The sequence below is a fragment of the Benincasa hispida genome, chromosome 12 (genome assembly GCF_027475165.1).
Source record: "Benincasa hispida cultivar pf3 chromosome 12, pf3_genome.v1.1, whole genome shotgun sequence".
NCBI lineage: Eukaryota > Viridiplantae > Streptophyta > Magnoliopsida > Cucurbitales > Cucurbitaceae > Benincasa > Benincasa hispida.
This window is the reverse complement of record NC_143489.1, coordinates 61,234,808-61,253,472: the sequence shown is the minus strand read 5'-3', so window position 1 is coordinate 61,253,472 and position 18,665 is coordinate 61,234,808. Positions and strand designations below refer to the sequence as shown.

At 36.5% G+C, this 18,665-nt stretch overlaps 1 protein-coding gene across 1 annotated transcript; it reads right to left on the bottom strand.

The window, feature by feature from the left end:
• Positions 1 to 873: 873 nt before the first annotated feature.
• Positions 874 to 1,827, bottom strand: LOC150032115 (uncharacterized). The gene has a single exon (XM_090308399.1). The coding sequence runs from the start codon at positions 1,825 to 1,827 to the stop codon at positions 874 to 876; it is 954 nt and encodes a 317-aa protein (XP_090164525.1).
• Between the last annotated feature and the right edge of the window lie 16,838 nt (positions 1,828 to 18,665).

Here is an 18,665-nt window from a genome sequence, read left to right as displayed (position 1 = left end):
AAGATAACTACGGAGTTTTGTTTATTGGATATGAGTAAATGCCAGAATTAAATAACACTTATTTTATTCATTAAACAATGTGTATCTTTATAAAACAATGAGACTCCAGGAGAATTAGGACACTAATCCCAACATGTTCAATAGAAGAAAATTGGTGGAGTACTTCTTTAGAAGCAAAAAAAATCAGTAAAAGCCAGTTCTGGTGCATTATCAGACCGATAAACTTTGATAAAACGACCATATTGAGTCTCAACCAGTTGAAAGAAATGAGCTACTATATTAATAGCTTCAGACTTGTTTCTCATCAGAAAAACCCAAGTATATCGAGACTAATCATCAATTATTGTTAAGAAATAATGATATCCATCATGAGTAGGTTCATTATAAGGGCCCCAAACATCACAATGTATAACATCAAACGCATGAGCAACAAGTCTATTATGGCTTTAAAGGAAAGATTAAGCATTTATTACAAGTACTATCCAAGTCAACATGTAAAATATCTTTTAGGAAACTAAGATGCTTGTGGGATGGGTGTCCAAGACGATTATGCCAAGTAAATGCAGAAAATGTAGTAGTGAAAGAACAAACAAGCTCTGTAAGTAGAGGAGAATGCGAGAAAGAATGTAAAGACCTATCAACTGAAGCTTGTAATAGATATAGTCCATGCCATTTGTTAACCTTGCCAATCAACTTCAAAGAGTACTTGTCCTGAATTAGACAAGAATCACTGGAAAAAGTGACCATTACTAGCAGATGAGAAGTTAAAGAGCTTATGGAAATCAAGTTGAAATAGAAAGCTGGTATATATAATACATTCTGTAGCATGATATCTGTAGTGACTTGGATATCCCCAACAAACTCAATAAAAAGCTAAGACTGATTTGGTAAGGAAACAGTTGTTGGTTTAATTGGTCTTAAAGAAGTGAATAAGGCTTTATTATAACAAATGTGAGTTGATGCACCAGAATCAAGTATCCACTGATTAGAAGATATACCAGGGAGGGAGCAAATACCTACGACATGGCCATTAGAATTGATTGATTCTACTGCAGTGGTGGGTGATTTGGATAAAGACATGGCAATGCCAGGGGATGAAGAAAAGGCTTTCTGATCAATTTCTTGTAGTACCAAGGAAAAGGCACGATTGATAGAGGGTTCTGGTTCCATCAACAACAACTGAGATCTAATAGAAGCAGAGGAGTCATTTAATCCCATGAGAAACGCCATAACATACTCCGTCTGAAAGTATGTCTGTAGGTTCTTGACGCTACCGCAAGTATATTTTCCACAGGAGCAGGAAGGGCGGTAGGATATCAGTTCATTCCACAACATCTTTAACTTTGTATAGTATGCGGTGACGGAATCTTGATTCTGAATGAGGTTGGAAATTTCGTGACGAAGTTGAAAAACTCTTGGCCGATTCTTACACTGGTACCGTTCTTGAGGATCAACCCAAATTTCTTGCACGGAGTTAGAGAAATTGATGCTCGTAGAGATCTCTTTGGAAAGAGAATTAAGAATCCACGCAGTTACGACACCATTGCATATGATCCAAGAGCTAAGTAACTCACCAGAAGGATGAGGGATTTCAACATTGATGAAGCCGAGTTTATTCTTGACAGTGAGCTCGATCTTCATCGCCTGACTCCATGAGTTGTAGTTTGATTCCGTGAGAAGATTGGAAATGAACACAAGACTGGTACTATCTAGGGGATGAAGAAAATAAGGGTTCTGATATTGTTCAAGAATAGAGGGAGGGGAAGCTCGAGCATTCTCCATGGAATTGGAGTTTTCGAAGGATGTCGGGTCGTCATTCCTGGTCATGGAGAAAGAAAGTTGGAGGGAAAATGAATGGTCGAAAAAAAATTGGAGGGAAAATGAATGGTCGAAAAAAAATTGGAGGGAATTTTATTAATGCTCTGATACCATATTAAGCAGCAGTAAATAAACTTCCTTATCTTTATTAATCACAAAAGGCCGTTATATAGGCAAGTACAACAAGCAACAATAATAACCAATTAACAATATTTAAAACAAAATACTAACTAACCCATATATCTAATATAAAAGGAAGGAAAAAAGTAGGGAAAAATTGAAACTTACCCTTGAAGCCAGAAGGTCTTCATGTAATTCCTTCTCTCCGGTTAGAAACACTTCGATCTCCAAAAACACAAAAAAACCAAATAGCCACCACCAAGAGGTCAATCTCTGTATACTCTTGAGAGGGTCTTTTTTCTAGAGAAAAACGTTGGGAGTGAAAATCACAGAGACCTTCTCTGTAGGCTTCTGTGAAGAAGATGATCACTTTCATCGAAACTTCCTGCCATTTTCACATTCTATCAAGAGACAAAAATATGGGGAAGGTACTCCCTCCTTTATTAATTTAAAAAAATTAATTTAATTATTTAAAAAATATATAATTATATAATAACTGTTTTATCTCACACACACATATTCCTCTCACACACACACATTATACTATATGTTATATCAAATATAACACATAACCTATAGTTTTATTTCTTTCAATAATACATGGTATTTAGTATAAATCATATTTATACTAAATTTATTTGTATAAATCTCATCCACAAAATTAATATTTGAATCACATTCAAATATTTATTTCCTCTCAAAATAATATATCAAATACATTATATTAATTAAATCACACAGAATTAATTTAATTAATTATATCATATATAATTAATTCCCTAAATTAATTTGAATAATTCAAATTAATCCAAATTAATTCTCAATTATCCCTGTTGAGGTATAAAGAGGACCTTATGGACCTGTAGATTGAAGCTCCAATGACTCTTTAATTAAATTATCCAACATTCATTAATTGTTGGTCACTCCACTAAAGATCAGAAGCTGCACTCTTCGCACTACAGATATACTTCGGTGTCCATTGGATATAACCAGACAATAATATGATGACCTTTCACAAATTACTCGTAAGTACAGTTGAGCCAAAATTACCATTTTGCCCCTGTAGTTACATCTAACTCCTTAAGTATCATTGATCCCTCAAATGAACAGTAAGTCATAGTTCAATTATGACCAAATCTCTCTTCGGCCAAAAGAGGGTGTGACAACATTGTTCAAGCCCCCAAAATTAGCCCTTAAGAGAGCAATTTATCTACTTCCTCGACATTAGGGAAGGAGTGAGTTCCATCTCGTGTAGCTGTATTCCCAGTTCCCCAATCAGACAAATCCCCGTTCCCCAATCAGACAAATGCCCAACATGATAGGCATATTGAGTCGGCGATCTGTCCACTCTCTCTCATGTAAATCAAAAGACTTTTTTCATAGGCAGAAGTTTACAACTCAATCAAGATTCAGGTCATGTTACCTATGGTCATTATAATGAAATGTAAGTCTCTACTATTAACGGCGTTATATAATAAAATTAATCATTTCGTGTTTTGGTCTTATACAAACTATTTGTATAGGATACCCCGCTCACATGTCTCTACATGAATGATCAGGATCAGATCATTTGTAGCACTTTACAACAGCTGTAACATCTACAAAGTGGGTCGTATCCATAGTGTCACTAAGATAAGGTACCTACGCTTATCCATCTATTACAGACCGTTTAGGTTATTATTTAAACATGATCCACTTGTATGTCTCTACATACATGTTTAAATTGCATAAAATAACATAGAATTTTTGTTTATTGAATTGAGTATATGCTCATAAAATAATAATAATTTTATTAATAACAATTTGTTTATACAAAGTTTACAAACTACGAATTTAGGACACCAATCCCATCCCATCCCAACACTTGTTATGAATCTTGCCCATCAGGGGTTGGCATCCCTCTAACCAATTAGAAAATTCCCCTGTTGAGGTACTTATGGGATAGTAAGGTAGTTCATAGAGCGCAGATTTTCACTTGAAAAATCATTAGAACGTGATACCAACCCAGAAGAACAGATCCTAAAAGTATTTATACTAGAACGTCATATGGTATTGCAAGTTTTCTTCCTCTGTGTGGAATTTTTTTCTTCCCTTCCTTATTGAAGTTTATGGTCGAGAAGTTGAATTTGGAAAAAGGGGGCATAAGAGTTGTTATCAGGTGGCAACTTTGGACTTATCGTAATTGCCTTTATAAATATAGATATAGAGAAATTTTCAAGTTTCATCTTTTGAAGTTGAGAAAGTGTCACAGAAAGACTTGAAATCAAAAAGAACATCGCAACAGGCAGTTGAACCGTTGTCGACATCTTTCTGTTGTATGTTGTAATCACTAGAGCTTCATTGTTGACTATAGCGCCTGCATATATAAAGGAAAACGAATGTGAGATTAATGTAAGAGAGAATAAGAAAATGAGAGTGCAAGACATTCGTTTTGTAATACTTTGAAGAAGTAATAAAAGAGAACCTCCCGACTTGCAAAGTGGACGCATGCCTTTGGCTGAACCACTTAAACTTTTGTATCTTTTCTTTCTAGCTCTACGATTGTTTAGCATTTACTAAAGTATTATTTACACGATCGTGTAGTTTTTATTGCATCGTGTACTCGATTGTTTAGCTCCGCGTTCAATCGACTATACAATCGTTTAGCTATTCAGTTGTCATCTACACGATTGTCTAGCTCTAGACAACTGTCGTCTACACGATGGTCTAGCACTTCATCCAATCGCTTACAAACTATCGTTTAGTTCTTGGTGGTTCGTCTACTTGATTGAGCTGCCATTTGGTAAACAACTGATGAATTCAGAGCCTCAACATACTACCTCCCCTGACTTTTGAATTGTTATTGACCGTTATATCCGAGTGATTTGTGATTGTGACATGAAGATCATAGTCATCTTGGATAGTTCAAGACAGTTCCAAGATTTGAATTCTTGTATACTTCAATTCAGAATAATCAATCTTAAAGATCAAGAATGGCAACTACCATATATGAAATTAAGAAGTTCGATGGTTAGACGGACTTTGAACTATGGAAAGAGAAGATTAAAGCAATCTTAGGACAACAGAAGGCTCTCTTGGCCATTATGGACCCTGCAAAGTACCCTAAAACTCTCTCAAGGCTGACAAAGAGACAATTGAGATAAACGTATATGGAACCATTGTCTTAAATGTCACAGACAGTGTTTTGAGGTAGATTGTAGACCAGCCTACTACCTATGCCTTGTGGAACAAACTGAAGGAGATATATCTCAACAAAGACTTGCCCAACAAAGTTTTCTTGAGGGAAAGATACTTTACCTACAAGATAGATGCAACAAAGTCCCTCACGGATAATCTGAATGAGTTCAAGAGACTGTCTTCTGAATTCAGATCAATAAAAAATAATATTTGAGAAGAGAATGAGATGTTCATATTACTAAATTCTCTACCAGAATCTTTCAAAGATGTCAAGACAGCCATGAAGTACTGTACAGAAAGAATAACCACAGAAGCAATCATATCAACTGTGAGGGTCAAAGAACTTGAGTTACAAATGAGTAAGAAGGATCAACAAGGAGGTGAAGACTTGTTCTCAAAGGAGAAGAACAAGAACAACGGGAAGGGGAAACAAAACAATGGTGATAAATCCAAGATAAAGTGCCATTTTTATCACAAAATGGGGTACATGAAACAAAACTGCTATGCCTTGAAAAAAAAATTGAACCAACAGAATAAGGGGGGTAAACAGACCGAGGCTGCTGTAGGGGAGAATTCCCTTGTCTATTCAGATGCATTGGCTATTATTGAAGAAGGTGGAGACCAAAATACTATGGAGACTCAGGATTGGGTGTTAGATTCTGGCTGCTCAGTCCACATGACACCATCCAAGGGATAGTTTTGCACTTACAAGAAGTGGGATGGTGGACCGATCTATATGAAAAACAATAACATTTGCAGAGCTGTTGGAATAGGGTCTGTGTCATTGAAAATGCAGGATGGTTCAGTGAAATTGATTAGGAATGTGAGGCATGTTCCTACTTTGAAGAGAAATCTCCTATCTTTGGGGATGTTTGATGCCATAGGCTGTGAGTATAGGGGTATGAGAGGCACCTTTAAAATAATTAAGGATTCTAAAGTAGTTTTGGTTGCAACCAAGGTGAATGGTTTATATGTCATTAAAGATGTGCAAATGGCACACTCGGCCTTGTTGACAACCGATGAAGAACCCATAGAAGATGAGTTGTGGCACAAAAGGCTTTCTCATATTAGTGTGAGGGAGCTGCAAGTGCTCTCTAAATATGGGATTCTTCCAAGGGGTGTTGGAGACAGCCTTAAATTCTATGAACATTGCATATTAGGCAAAACAATAAGATAACAGTTCCTCAAAGGACAACACACTTCAAAGAAAATCCTAGAATATGTGCATTCAGACTTGTAGGGGCCAGCTCATTTTCCATCTCTAAGTGGAGCAAGGTACTTTCTTTCATTTGTAGATGATTACTCAAGGAAGATTTGGGTTTACTTTTTAAATCCAAAGATGAAGTGTTTAGTAGATTTAAAGAATGGAAGACCTTGATTGAGAAGCATACCTCTAAACAAATTAAACATTTGAGAACTGATAATGGTTTAGAGTTTTATGGAGAGGAGTTCAACTTGTTTTTCAGGGAGCATGACATAGAAAGACATAGAACCATGAGGTACACACCTCAACAAAATGGAGTAGTTGAAAGATTGAATAGAACAGTGTTGGAAAAAGTAAGATGTCAACTGTCCAATGCCTTATTGCTTGAAAAATATTGGGCAAAAGCTGTCTCCTACACAATATACACTCTTAATAGATGCCCACATCAATCCATAGAGCTGAAGACTTCTGAAGAGAGGTGGACAGGGTAGCCACCTAAGTTGGAACACTTGAAAGTGTTTAGATGTGTAGGCTATGTGCATCAAAGCCAAGGGAAGTTGAAACCAAGAGCTGTAAAGTGTATGTTCTTAGGCTTTACACAGGGAGTAAAGGGTTATAGGTTGTGGCATCCAGTTGAAAAGAGATGTGTGAATAGTAGAGATATGGTTTTTTAAAGAAAATGAGATGTTCATGATGTCAGAATAACCATATTCTACAGTGACAAAGATTAGTAGCACAAGGTTTGAGGTGGAGCCTTAAAATGATCATGGAGCTTCTACTTCCTCTCAAAATCTATAGTTAGAAGGTGATGAGGCTATTGAAACCAGTGAGCATGTGTCAAGTGAACAAGTTGAGACACATGGAGACTTACATAATTACTCATTAGCAAGGGATAGACCGAGAAGAACTATTGTGCCACCGACTAGGTACCAAGAGTCTGACTTTGCTAATGTAGCATTAGGTGCTGCCATTTCTTTGAGTAATAATGAACCTACCAACTTTGAAAAAGCAACAAACAGCCCGAATACTAGACAGTGGATTGAGGCAATGAATGATGAAATGAACTCGCTCTACCAAAATGACACGTGGAGACTAGTACCTTTGCCAAAAGGGTACAAACCTATCTCATGCAAATGGATTTATAAATTTAAAGAAGAGATTCCAGGTGTGCAAAAGTCTAGGTTCAAGGCTACGTTGGTTGCTAAGCGTTACTCAAAAGGAAGGTATTGACTACACTGACGTATTTTCTCCAATAGTGAAGCATACTTCCATTAGGCTGCTCCTTTCCTTAGTTGTGCAAAAGGAGTTGGAGCTAGATCAATTAGATGTAAAGGCAACCTTTCTACATGAGTTGTTGAGTGAGACAATTTATATGAGGTAACCTCAAGGTTATGTGAAAAGTAGAAAAGAAGACCTACTGTGTTTGTTGAATAAGTCTATATATGGCCTCAAACAGTCACCAAGATATTGGTATGAGAGGTTTGATGAAGTGATCTCCAAGATGGGGTACAAGAGAAGCTCATATGATTGGTATGTTTACACAAAGTCTAGTAGCTTCAAGGAATCGATCTATCTACTTCTTTATGTAGATGACATGCTGCTGGCCAAGAGTTCCAAAGAAGAATTGAACAAGTTAAAATGCTTCTTAAGAGAGAGTTTGATATGAAAGACTTAGGGAAGTCAAGGAGGATCCTAGGCATTAAGATTGAAAGGGACAGAAAACAAGGCAGATTGCTAGTTAGTCAGTCTGAATATTTTTCCAAGATACTACAAAGGTTCACAATGGAGAGTGCAAAAGCAGTTAGCAGTCCTCTTGCACCTCATTTCAAGCTTTCAACAGCAAATAGTCCAAAAAGCACAGATAAAGAGCATTTAAACCATATGAAGATTGTTCCCTATTCCCAAGTAGTGGGATCACTGATGTACCTTATGACTTCTATAAGACTAGACCTGTTCTATGCAACAAGTATGGTCAGTAGGTATATGGCAAACCCTGGTAAAAGACATTGAGAGGTAGTTAAGTGGATATTGAGGTATCTATGTTCATCTAAGGATGCAAGAGTCTTATATAGACATAATGAGCCATCCAATGATGAAGTATATGGTTATTAGATGCAGATTATGCAGGGGATTTGGACAGAAGACGTTCTCTATCAGGCTATGTTTTCCTATGGGGGAACAATTTGATAAGCTGGAAAGCAAGTTTGCAGCCTGTTGTGGCCCTTTCCACAACAGAGACCGAGTTTATTGCATTGTCTGAGACTGGGAAGGAAGGTTTGTGGTTGAAAGGTTTACTAAACGATTTCGGCATAACACAAACAAAGGTCAGAATTTATTGTGATAACCAGAGAAAAATCTACCTATCTAAAAACCAACAGTTTCACAACAGAACAAAGCACATTGATATTAAATATCATTTCATCACACAAGAGATTGAGAAAGGGGAAGTCGAGGTAGTAAAGTTTCATACCTCAGACAATGCAGCTGATATGCTAACCAAAACTGATTGAGATTGGTGTCCTAATTCTCCCAGAGTCTCGTTGTTTTGTAAAGATACACATTGTTTAATGAATAAAATAAGTGTTATTATATTCTGCCATTTACTCACATCCAATAAACAAAGCTCCTTGATTGTTTTATGTGAACTTAAGCATGTATATGTAATATACAAGTGGATCATGCCTTAAGTGATAACTTAAACAGGTATGTAGTATAAGGATTAAGGTGGGATACCTGATCTTGGTGACACTACGGATACAACCCGCTTTGTAGATGTTTGCAAGTGTTGTAAACTACTACAGATGGTAGATACTAACCATTCATTTGGAGATGTGCGAGCGAGGGTGTCCTATACAAAGAATTTGTATAAGACCTGAATCACGAGATGACTAGACTCTGTATATAACGTAATTGATACTAGAGACTTGCATCTCACCTAAACAATCATAGGTGACACGACCTCAATCCTGAGTGTTTTGGGAACTTCTACCTTTGAGGGCGGTCCTTTGATTAGTATGGGTGAGAGTGACTAGATTTCCATCTCAACATGCCTATCTTTTTGGGGACTTGTCTGATCTGGGAGCTGGGAACTCAATCCACAAGATGGAATTCACTTCTTTCCTGAAGCAGTGATAAGTAGAGAGATTGCTCCCTTAAGGGCTGATTCCGGGGCTTGAACATAGTGGCCACAACTTCTCTTCCACTCAGTCATAGTATAACTATGATTTATGTTCATTAGAGGGATCAGTGGTACTTAAAAAGACAGATGTAACTACAGAGGCATAACGGTTTTTGACCAAGCTGTACTTACGAGAGATCTGTGAAGGGTTGTCGCACTTCTGATTGGTTAAGATGGACACATAATATATCTGTGGTAAGGAGGGTTCAGTTGTCGGTCTTTAATGAAGTGCCATGAGCTTCAAGCTACAGGCTCATGAGGTTCCATTGGTAGCTCAATGGATTCAATTGAGATCAGCTCTTGGTGTTGATTTGAAATGTTCAAATTGACAAGAGGTATTTTGATTATATATGATATAATCGGTTTGATTTATGAGATACATCTATTAAGTACCATGGAATAGAAAAAGAACTAAGGTTTATATGTTTGATAAAATGAAATATTACAACTATAGGTTATAAATATAGTATGATAAGTTGGTTATCATTTATATTTATAATAATATTAATTATTGAATAATTAATTCTTTTTCTTTAATAACTAATGGAGTGGGTGGTTATTGGATTTTCTCGGTAGCTATGAGTTAAAAGGAAAATTTTTTTCCTAATTTTAGTAAGGTTTTTCTAAAAGGAAAAATTGATTTTGAGTTTTTTCTCTCGGCAATAAGAAACTCACGGCGCTTGTTAAGTAAATACGGATTTACTAAGCGACAACATGTTTTAGTAAAATATCGTGTAATGTTTTGTAGGCAACAGACACTGAGCTAAACGATGAGCTAAATGATCGCTTAGCTTTTGCTAGACGATCGCTTAGCTTTAGCTAAACGATTGGGCATCAACCGATACGATAGGTCTCTACCATCTCCCACTTGCCCAATCGTGTACACGATCGGTGTTTCTTTCTTTGTCTGCCTCATTCTAAGTCCGACCAGAGCCCACCCTTTGGATTCTCACAACGAGAATACCAAGGTAACCTTCTTGGTGGTGTCTTACTCAACTCGATATCGTCGAAGTTCTGTGGAGGCCGTTTGTGTTGCTGACGAGTTCGTGACCGAGGCGGTTGCTGAGGACAAGTGCGAAGTGTTCGATCAGAGTTGCGGTCGTGTTGTTCAAGCATTCGAGGTTGCTGTGTTCGACCGTTCGTGAGCTAGGAGCGTGGAGACGAGTCTACAAATGTTCGTAGAGTTTTCTCCTTGTTCATTTGTAGTTGTTCATGTTTTAATTTATGTATTAATTGTATAACCACATGTTTCTGTACGATTGTAATTTGTAATGTTCATTCATGATTATAATTTGGAATGATCTTATTTCTGCTGTTCATGGAAATCTCGAGTTTGATTTCCTTCATAAACAAGCTTGGCAGATGCTTGGACCTTCTTGAGTTTGAGTTACCTGAAAAAGATTAGCTCAAGTCAGCTCAGTATAGCAATGAGAGAAAGGTACTTTGGATGCTTACAAAGGTAGAGATTGTTATAGAAAGACTCGAAATCAAGAAGAACATCGTAGCAGGAAGTTGAACCATTGTCGACATCTTTATGTTATATGTTGTAACCACTAGAGCTTTATCATTGACTATAGTGCCTGCATATATAAAGGAAAACAAACGTGAGATGAATGTAAGAAAGAATAAGAAAACAAGAGAGCAAGACATTCATTCGATAATACTTTGAAGAAGTAATCAAAGAGAACCTCCCGATTTGCACAGTGGACGTAGGCCTTTGGCCGAACCATTTAAACTTTTGTGTCTTTTCTTTCTAACTCTACGATCGTTTAACATTTACTAGAGTATCGTTTACACGACCGTGTAATTCCTATCGCATCGTTTAGCTCTGCGTCTAATCGTCTATACGATCATTTAGCTCTTCAGCTGTTGTCTACTCGATCGTCTAGCTTTAGTCAACTGTTGTCTATACGATCATCTAGTGCTTTATCCAATCGTTTATATAATTGAACTATCATTTAGTTCTTGGTGCTTCGTCTATACAATTGAGCTGCCATTTGGTAAACGATTGATGAATTCCAAGCCTCAGCATACTTCCTTCCCTAACTCTTGAATTGTTATTGACTATTATATCTAAGTGATTTTTGATTGTGAACGTGAAGATCATAGTCATCTGGGACAACAAAAAGTGTTAGGTGAGGTCATTAATGAGGCATGAGACTTGCAAGTGTTTGGAAAACTCCTAGTTGTTGGCTGAATCATTTAAGACTCTTAGAGATCTTTTGTTTCGCTAGGTTTTAAGCTTATTTATAGGAAATGACTAATCAAAGCTCTCCAAGGCATGAGATGCATAAGAGATACATTTGCATATTCTTTATCCCCATTCGAGGTTGAGTCAGATTCTGTAGAGATCATCAAAATCCTTAATAAGAATTGTTTGGACTCAAGATTATTGAGTATAATCTTTTTCTCACCCCTTAAATCAAAGTTCCCAGATTTATTTTGTAACTCCTCTTCCCCAAGTGAGGGATCTTAAGATTTTTTTTTTTCTTTTTTTGGATAATTGGTTCTCCGATTGAATTTTCTCTTAGAAGACCTTCTCTGTATCTAGTTTGGTCTCGGTTAATATATGTCATTATATAAAAAATAAAAAATAAAAAAAGACCACATAATTTACCAATTTTATTTTTAAAATTTTTATTTGTTTAGGGGCACTAGGTATGTATTTACCTTTTTAAAATTGATTATTTTCTAGAAAACTTCTACATTGATTTTCATTTTCTTAAGGAAAATTTTTAATTCCTATTCAAAATTTGAAAATAAACAACTTTAGATGAAAAAAGCAGCTCTTTTTGGTTTTCAAAATTGAGTTTAGATTTTGAAAACATCTGTAAAAGCGTAGAAAACAAAATAAAAAAAATCTATGGACCAAAATAGTATTTATAAGCTTAATTATTAAAAGTCAAAAATAAATAATCAAAGACCAAAGACTTGAATTTGGTGACAAATAATTTTTCTTTTCATTTTTGCCTCAAAAATTTTTTAAAAGCACAAAAAAAAAAAAAAAAGGTTAAGACCCATTTGATACTACTTAATTTTTGAAAATTATATTTTTTTTCCCCTAGTTTCTTAATGTTGATTTTTTCTCATCTTTCTTAAATAGATATTTGAATCTTTAGTCAAATTCTATAAACAAAATAATTTTTTTCAATCATACGAAATTCTAAAAAAAAAAAAATTACCTTCAAAATATTTTTGAAACATATATAAAAGATGGATGGAATAATTTTTCTGAAAGGACATAGTTTAAAAAAGTAATTTTTAGAAGCAATTCCAAAATCATCGAACGTGATTTTAATTTAAAAACAAAATTATTCCCAAACAACAACGTAATAAATCAAAACTAAGTTCAGCAACAAAAAGCTTTGTTTGTCACCAAATTGTTTTATAAAGTATGATATTTAAAGATTAGGTGTGCAAGTGATAGCCTTCCTTAAGGACATTTTTAAAATAATAAATAATATTGTTTGACGTGCAGTAATAGCATCTTTAGGTAATCTCAGAGGGCCATCATTGGTGGGTTCAACTGAAATTAAAAATCCAAATGCTACATCTTGCTTCTATGGCTCCAATAATTCAATATTTAAACTTTGTTTTGTTTTAAAATAATAAAAAAACAATAATGTTAGTGTCACGTAACCCAAATAATCAAATCAAACAAAATCTTATGTCAGGAAGTTGATTAATAATTAAATGTTAAAAAAGTAAAATGGAATTTCACAATAAGACAAAAATCAAAACCGCCTCTTAATCTTTCCCACGTGAAATAACCTGTAATCACGCTCCTCTTGCAACTCCACAGTTCCCAACCAAATGCAAATCTTCATAAACTATTTTTCTTTTATATATATATATATATATTATATGTGATTGCTGCTTGCTTTTATTTTTGTGTAGCCTGTCGATCCACCAATTAAAAATTTTCTGTAGTTGTGGCTGCATCTCATTATTGTTCCTGTTTTTAATACTACTAATGGATAATTAATAAGTTTATGGTCAAAATAAAATTTTCTCCATACAACTTAAATAAGTATCTATTTTTTGGAAAATTTGGGCCGATAGACCTAAAATTTGGACCCATGTAGAAAAGAAAGGTAGTTTGCTTACTTAGTACTTGTGAACCTATTTTTTTTTAAATGTCAACTGATCCTATGCTGACATCATCACGATATGAGGTTACAAAATTGCCCCTCCTTTTGTCTCCTATACAATATCCTTCCCTCTCTTCAAACGTAACAGTCGTCCCAGAAGGTGTCGCTCGAAATTATTGTGTGGAAGGATCGCTCAATCTCGCTTTGCAAAATCATTGTCTATCTACTGCCGCAATCAAAGTTCTTAGGTAAGTGAATTTAAACTTTGTCGTGCATGTTCTATTGTGTCTATTTAGGTGTCGTTGGATTGGAATCGACCAACACATTCTGTGGGTTTCGACGTTTCGTAATCGGTCGCATCTATTTTTATTTTGGGTTTCGATGTGTTCTGCGTGGATTGAGGACGAAGAAGATATTAGTAATCAGTCGACTTTGAACACATTCCACCTGAATTTACTAGAAGAAGAATACAAGAATTTGGGGTTTGAAAACGATGATGATGCTGTTAAAATCACCTTAGTTTATTAAATAGAGGTTACAATGATGGGAAAGAACAAGCAAAAGAGTGTAGTCGATCGTACTCTATTTGAAGATGTTGAGGACATAGATCATTACAACAGTCTAGATTAGGGTACAACTATTTTGGAGAGGACACTCGACACCCTCAAGACTGCATTGAATGATAAGGTTGGTTTATAGAAGGAGAAGGTGAGAGGAAATAAAAATTATGTTGTGAAGTACTAGCTGTGTGGATTTCCCCAAGCATTCTAAGTAGGCGTTCCTTAACATAAGTTTATCTTTGGTTTAACAATAACAAAGCTATAAATATGTGTTGTTTCATATTTAGGTTTGGACGTACGAGATCCTATCATTGGTAGGGGGAATGTTGCCACTCGAAAGAGCAAGATAGTTGTGCCTCGTATATTATGGTGGTTATGCTTCCACTCGATGTACTCGAGAGAGACATTTTTTAGTCTCAATATGTAAGCGTAATTTAACTGCAATATGTTGATTTGGTTGTTAAATAGGTGCTAACTATCTTTAAGGGTTGGACTTTTAATGCAGACAAAAGTCAAAGAGGGTCTTGTCATGTTCAATTTTGAGAAGGATTTTCAGGACACCTCAGTTGATAGACGAGCCATAAGACAAGTACATTCTAATGTCGAGAATTCGGGAAGCTCTAGTAGTTCAGAAAACGGCGGTAGTTCGAATGGGGAGGATAGTTCAGAAGGTGGGGAAGGTGATGAGTAGGATAATGCAAAAGGTGGAGTGAGGGACGATGAATCTAATGATGACATAAACATCTACCAGTCCATTTACACTCTCAACGAGGATATGTTTCATGATGTGCTAGTGGGCCACGTATGTCATGAGCCCGAGTTAGAGTGTTCTAAGCCCGAGGAGAAGCATCCTGGGCCTGAGATTTCAGGCTGCAGGGAGGGAGTCAATGTTGATCCTTTTGCATATTCGTACTTGCGAAGTATTGACATCTCAATATCAAGTTTAGATAGTCGTGTATCGAACCTCGAGGGAGACACAAGAGACATGAAAGCACAATTGTCAGCCATTAAATCTCTGTTATAATCTATGAAGGGTTCCACGATGTTTGAGGTAACGAGATCACCCACTCCACAGACAGACCACGACGCCACCATGTCAACCACCCTCCTCCATCTCAGTCACCCATCTAGCCTCTACACAGGTCATCCACCCAGCCTCGACCCAGATCACCTGTCTCACCCCTACCTCGGTCACCTATCCAGCCCCTACCTAGGTCACCCACCCAACCTCTACCTTGGTCACTTACCTCACCTGTTCAACCTGATACATCCACCTTATCCATTCCTCTTCCACCCAAAGAGCCTGATATCACAGCCTCACCTATCACTTTTCCACCCATAGAGCCTATCATCATATCCTTGTCTATTTCTCATCCTGATACCTCAACCGCTGCCTTTTCCACTATCCTTCCACCTCCAGATACGAGTAGAGAGGACATTGAACCTCTACCTTCTGAGAAACAATGGTTGCTAGAGCCACTGCCTATCACATAGTCTAACACCATACATTTCGATTCACTAATATGATCCTTATGTGATTATAAAATCTCTTTCTTCATATTTGTGATTTGACATGTTCACCATTTTGTTATATTTTTTTAGGTTATGATCGAGAGTTGAAAAACCACTCGTAAGACTATTGACAAGTGCACACCTTCGGCCGAACCAAAGAAGAAAATAACAAAACAGAAGGTGCAACTTCTTTTGGAATGTCCATCAATTAAGTACCCTCTCCCTGGAATACCTATGACACTGTTTAAAGTGACGGTTCAATACTCCTTGATGCATGAGGTTCCATATGTTGTATTTACAGAAATGATGAATTGGATTGTCGATAAGAATACGGATCACGAGGTTTGAGAAAATGCATTTCGGTCATTATCCAAGTCAATTTTTCAAAAATTGACAAGTTTAGGGTCGAATGTGACGTAAGTTTACGATCCTTGTCCTTTTTTACAATTAGATATAGTGAACTCCTCTCTCCTAACATATACCTTATTCTGGATGCAGGCCTTAAATATCCTATTTCGGTTTGTAAAAGATAAATTTTACAAGCGACCAAACATGTGCATGAACAAGTTCACCATCCTCTCAATTGGAATAACGGTAACCATTTACTGCACTTGTGAATAGGACTACGTTGGTTGATTATTATTTGTTTTTAATGTTCAATTTGCTATGTAGAGTCACCTTAATGCTCGAGATGAGGTCTACAAATAGATTAAGAACAAGTCAACATTGCATATTGCGGTAGTATGGGGGAAGAAGAAACGTATAAGGATTATGCCATGGGTAAATTCGACGTCAAGTAATTAGATGTGGATTTTGTGTATACGACAACAAATATCGGTGAACATTGGATGTTGGCTGCACTCGACCTAAATAGAGGTCAGTTGTTTGTATTTGATTCAATACTGATCATGACATCAAAGAAGAAGTTGGAGTCTTCTCTTGAACCATTGACTTACACCCTACCATCGCTCCTTCACTATTGTAACTTTGAACGTTGGAAGCCAGACATAGAAACATTCCATTGGAAAATATCATGACCTACTATTACAAACACACACCACGAGTTGCTAAATTGTGGAATATTTGCAATCAAATTCTTAGAGCATTTGGTGATCGGTAGTGATCCTTCTATAATCACTCGGGAGAAGATGACTAGGATGCAGTTGCCATGTCAACTGTAGGCGAACACTTCATATTATTGATGTAATTTTACATGTGATTTATATAAATCAAAGTAATTTTACATGTGATATATAGTTTCACTAAGATGTTAAGTAAGAGAAAGTGAGATCAGTAAGAGCGACACTAAGAGAGAGCGAGATATTTACAGAAATGATGATAAGGGGACGTAAAGTAATGTTACTAGATAGAGCGAGATTAGCGAAAGTGACACTACGAGAGAGAGAGAGACATTTATAGAACAAATCATAAACTATGAACATGTTAAGTAACGTTACTAGAGAGAGCGAGATTAGCGAAAACAACAGTAAGAGAGAGCGAGACTTTTACAGAACGAGTCATAAAGAGTTACAAACATGTTATTTAACATTGCTAGAGGGAGCGAGATTAGCGAGAGCGATACTAAGAGAGAGCGAGACATTTAGGAAAGAGTCATAAAATGATATAAACATGTTAAGTAACGTTACTAGAGGGAGCGAGATTAGCGAGAGCGATACTAGGATATAGCAAGACATCTACAGTAAAAGTCATAAAGAGTTATAAAAATGTTGAGTAACATTACTAGAGAGAGCGAGATTAGCGAGAGCGATACTAAGAGAGAGCGAGACATTTACAGTAAAAGTCATAAAGAGTTATAAACATTTGAGTCATTTTGACTATGTTCAACACATAGAGCATACAATGAGGATTAAAAGTGGTACACAAAAAATCATACTCGACCGACATTTGAATCATTTCTATATTTTCAGTAGGTCGTCCGATTATACCCATAATTTCCACACCTACCATATTTTATTTGTTTCCGATGTTCTCTTCTCAATGGTATTCTTCATACTCTTCATCGCCCGACCCATACCACTCTTCTAGGAGGTGTAATATTCCTTTCCACATATCTTAGAGGTCTCTTCCATTCAAATATGTGACCGAGTGGATTTACAGGCTTTGCATAAGTAGTCATGAGGGAGTCAATACTGTAAAATCGACTGCAAAGACTTCGGATGGGGTGTTTTGTTCCCGGGCAGCCATAATTGCATGCGATCATGGGATATCGAGTGGGTCAAATTCCTTACATGTACATTCCTTTGTATGGAGGTTCACAATACCGTCCAATCGATTGTCCTACACATGGATCCTATTTGTTTAGGATGATGCCCTAAACTCTCGTTGGGTTCTGTAGTTTGTAAATACATGTATGAACAAACGCTTGTGATGTAATAATATGAGATATTTTCTTCACTGTTGTTTATGAAACATGAGATGTTTTAATTGCTTTACCACAAACTAATAAATTAAGACCCCTGGTTGTCGTTGTAACTTAAGCATGTATGTGGAGACATACAGGTGGATTATACCTTAAGTGATAATCAAAATGGTCTGTAGTATATAGATTAGGAGGGAAACCTTATTCTGGTGACACTACGATTGTGGTCTGCTTTGTAGAAGAGTTACAAGTGTTGTGACTTACTACAGATGGTCTGATCCTGATCATTCATATCGAGACATGCGAACGGGGACGTCCTATACAAAGGAGTTTGTATAAGACCGGACAACGAAGGTGTTATAATATCGTTATATAACACTGTTCATGACAAAGATTAACTTCACTAGGATGACCATAGGTAACATGACCTCAATCCTGAGTAAGTTGCGAACTCCTGCCTTTGAGGGCAGTCCTTTGATTTGCATGAGTGCAAGTGGCCAGATTGCCGACTTGGGGATTCGTCTGATTTGGGAGCTAGGAACTCAGCTACACAAGATGGAATTTACTCATTCCCCAAAGCAGGGGTAAGTAGATAGATTGCTTCCTTAAAGGTTGATTCCGTGGC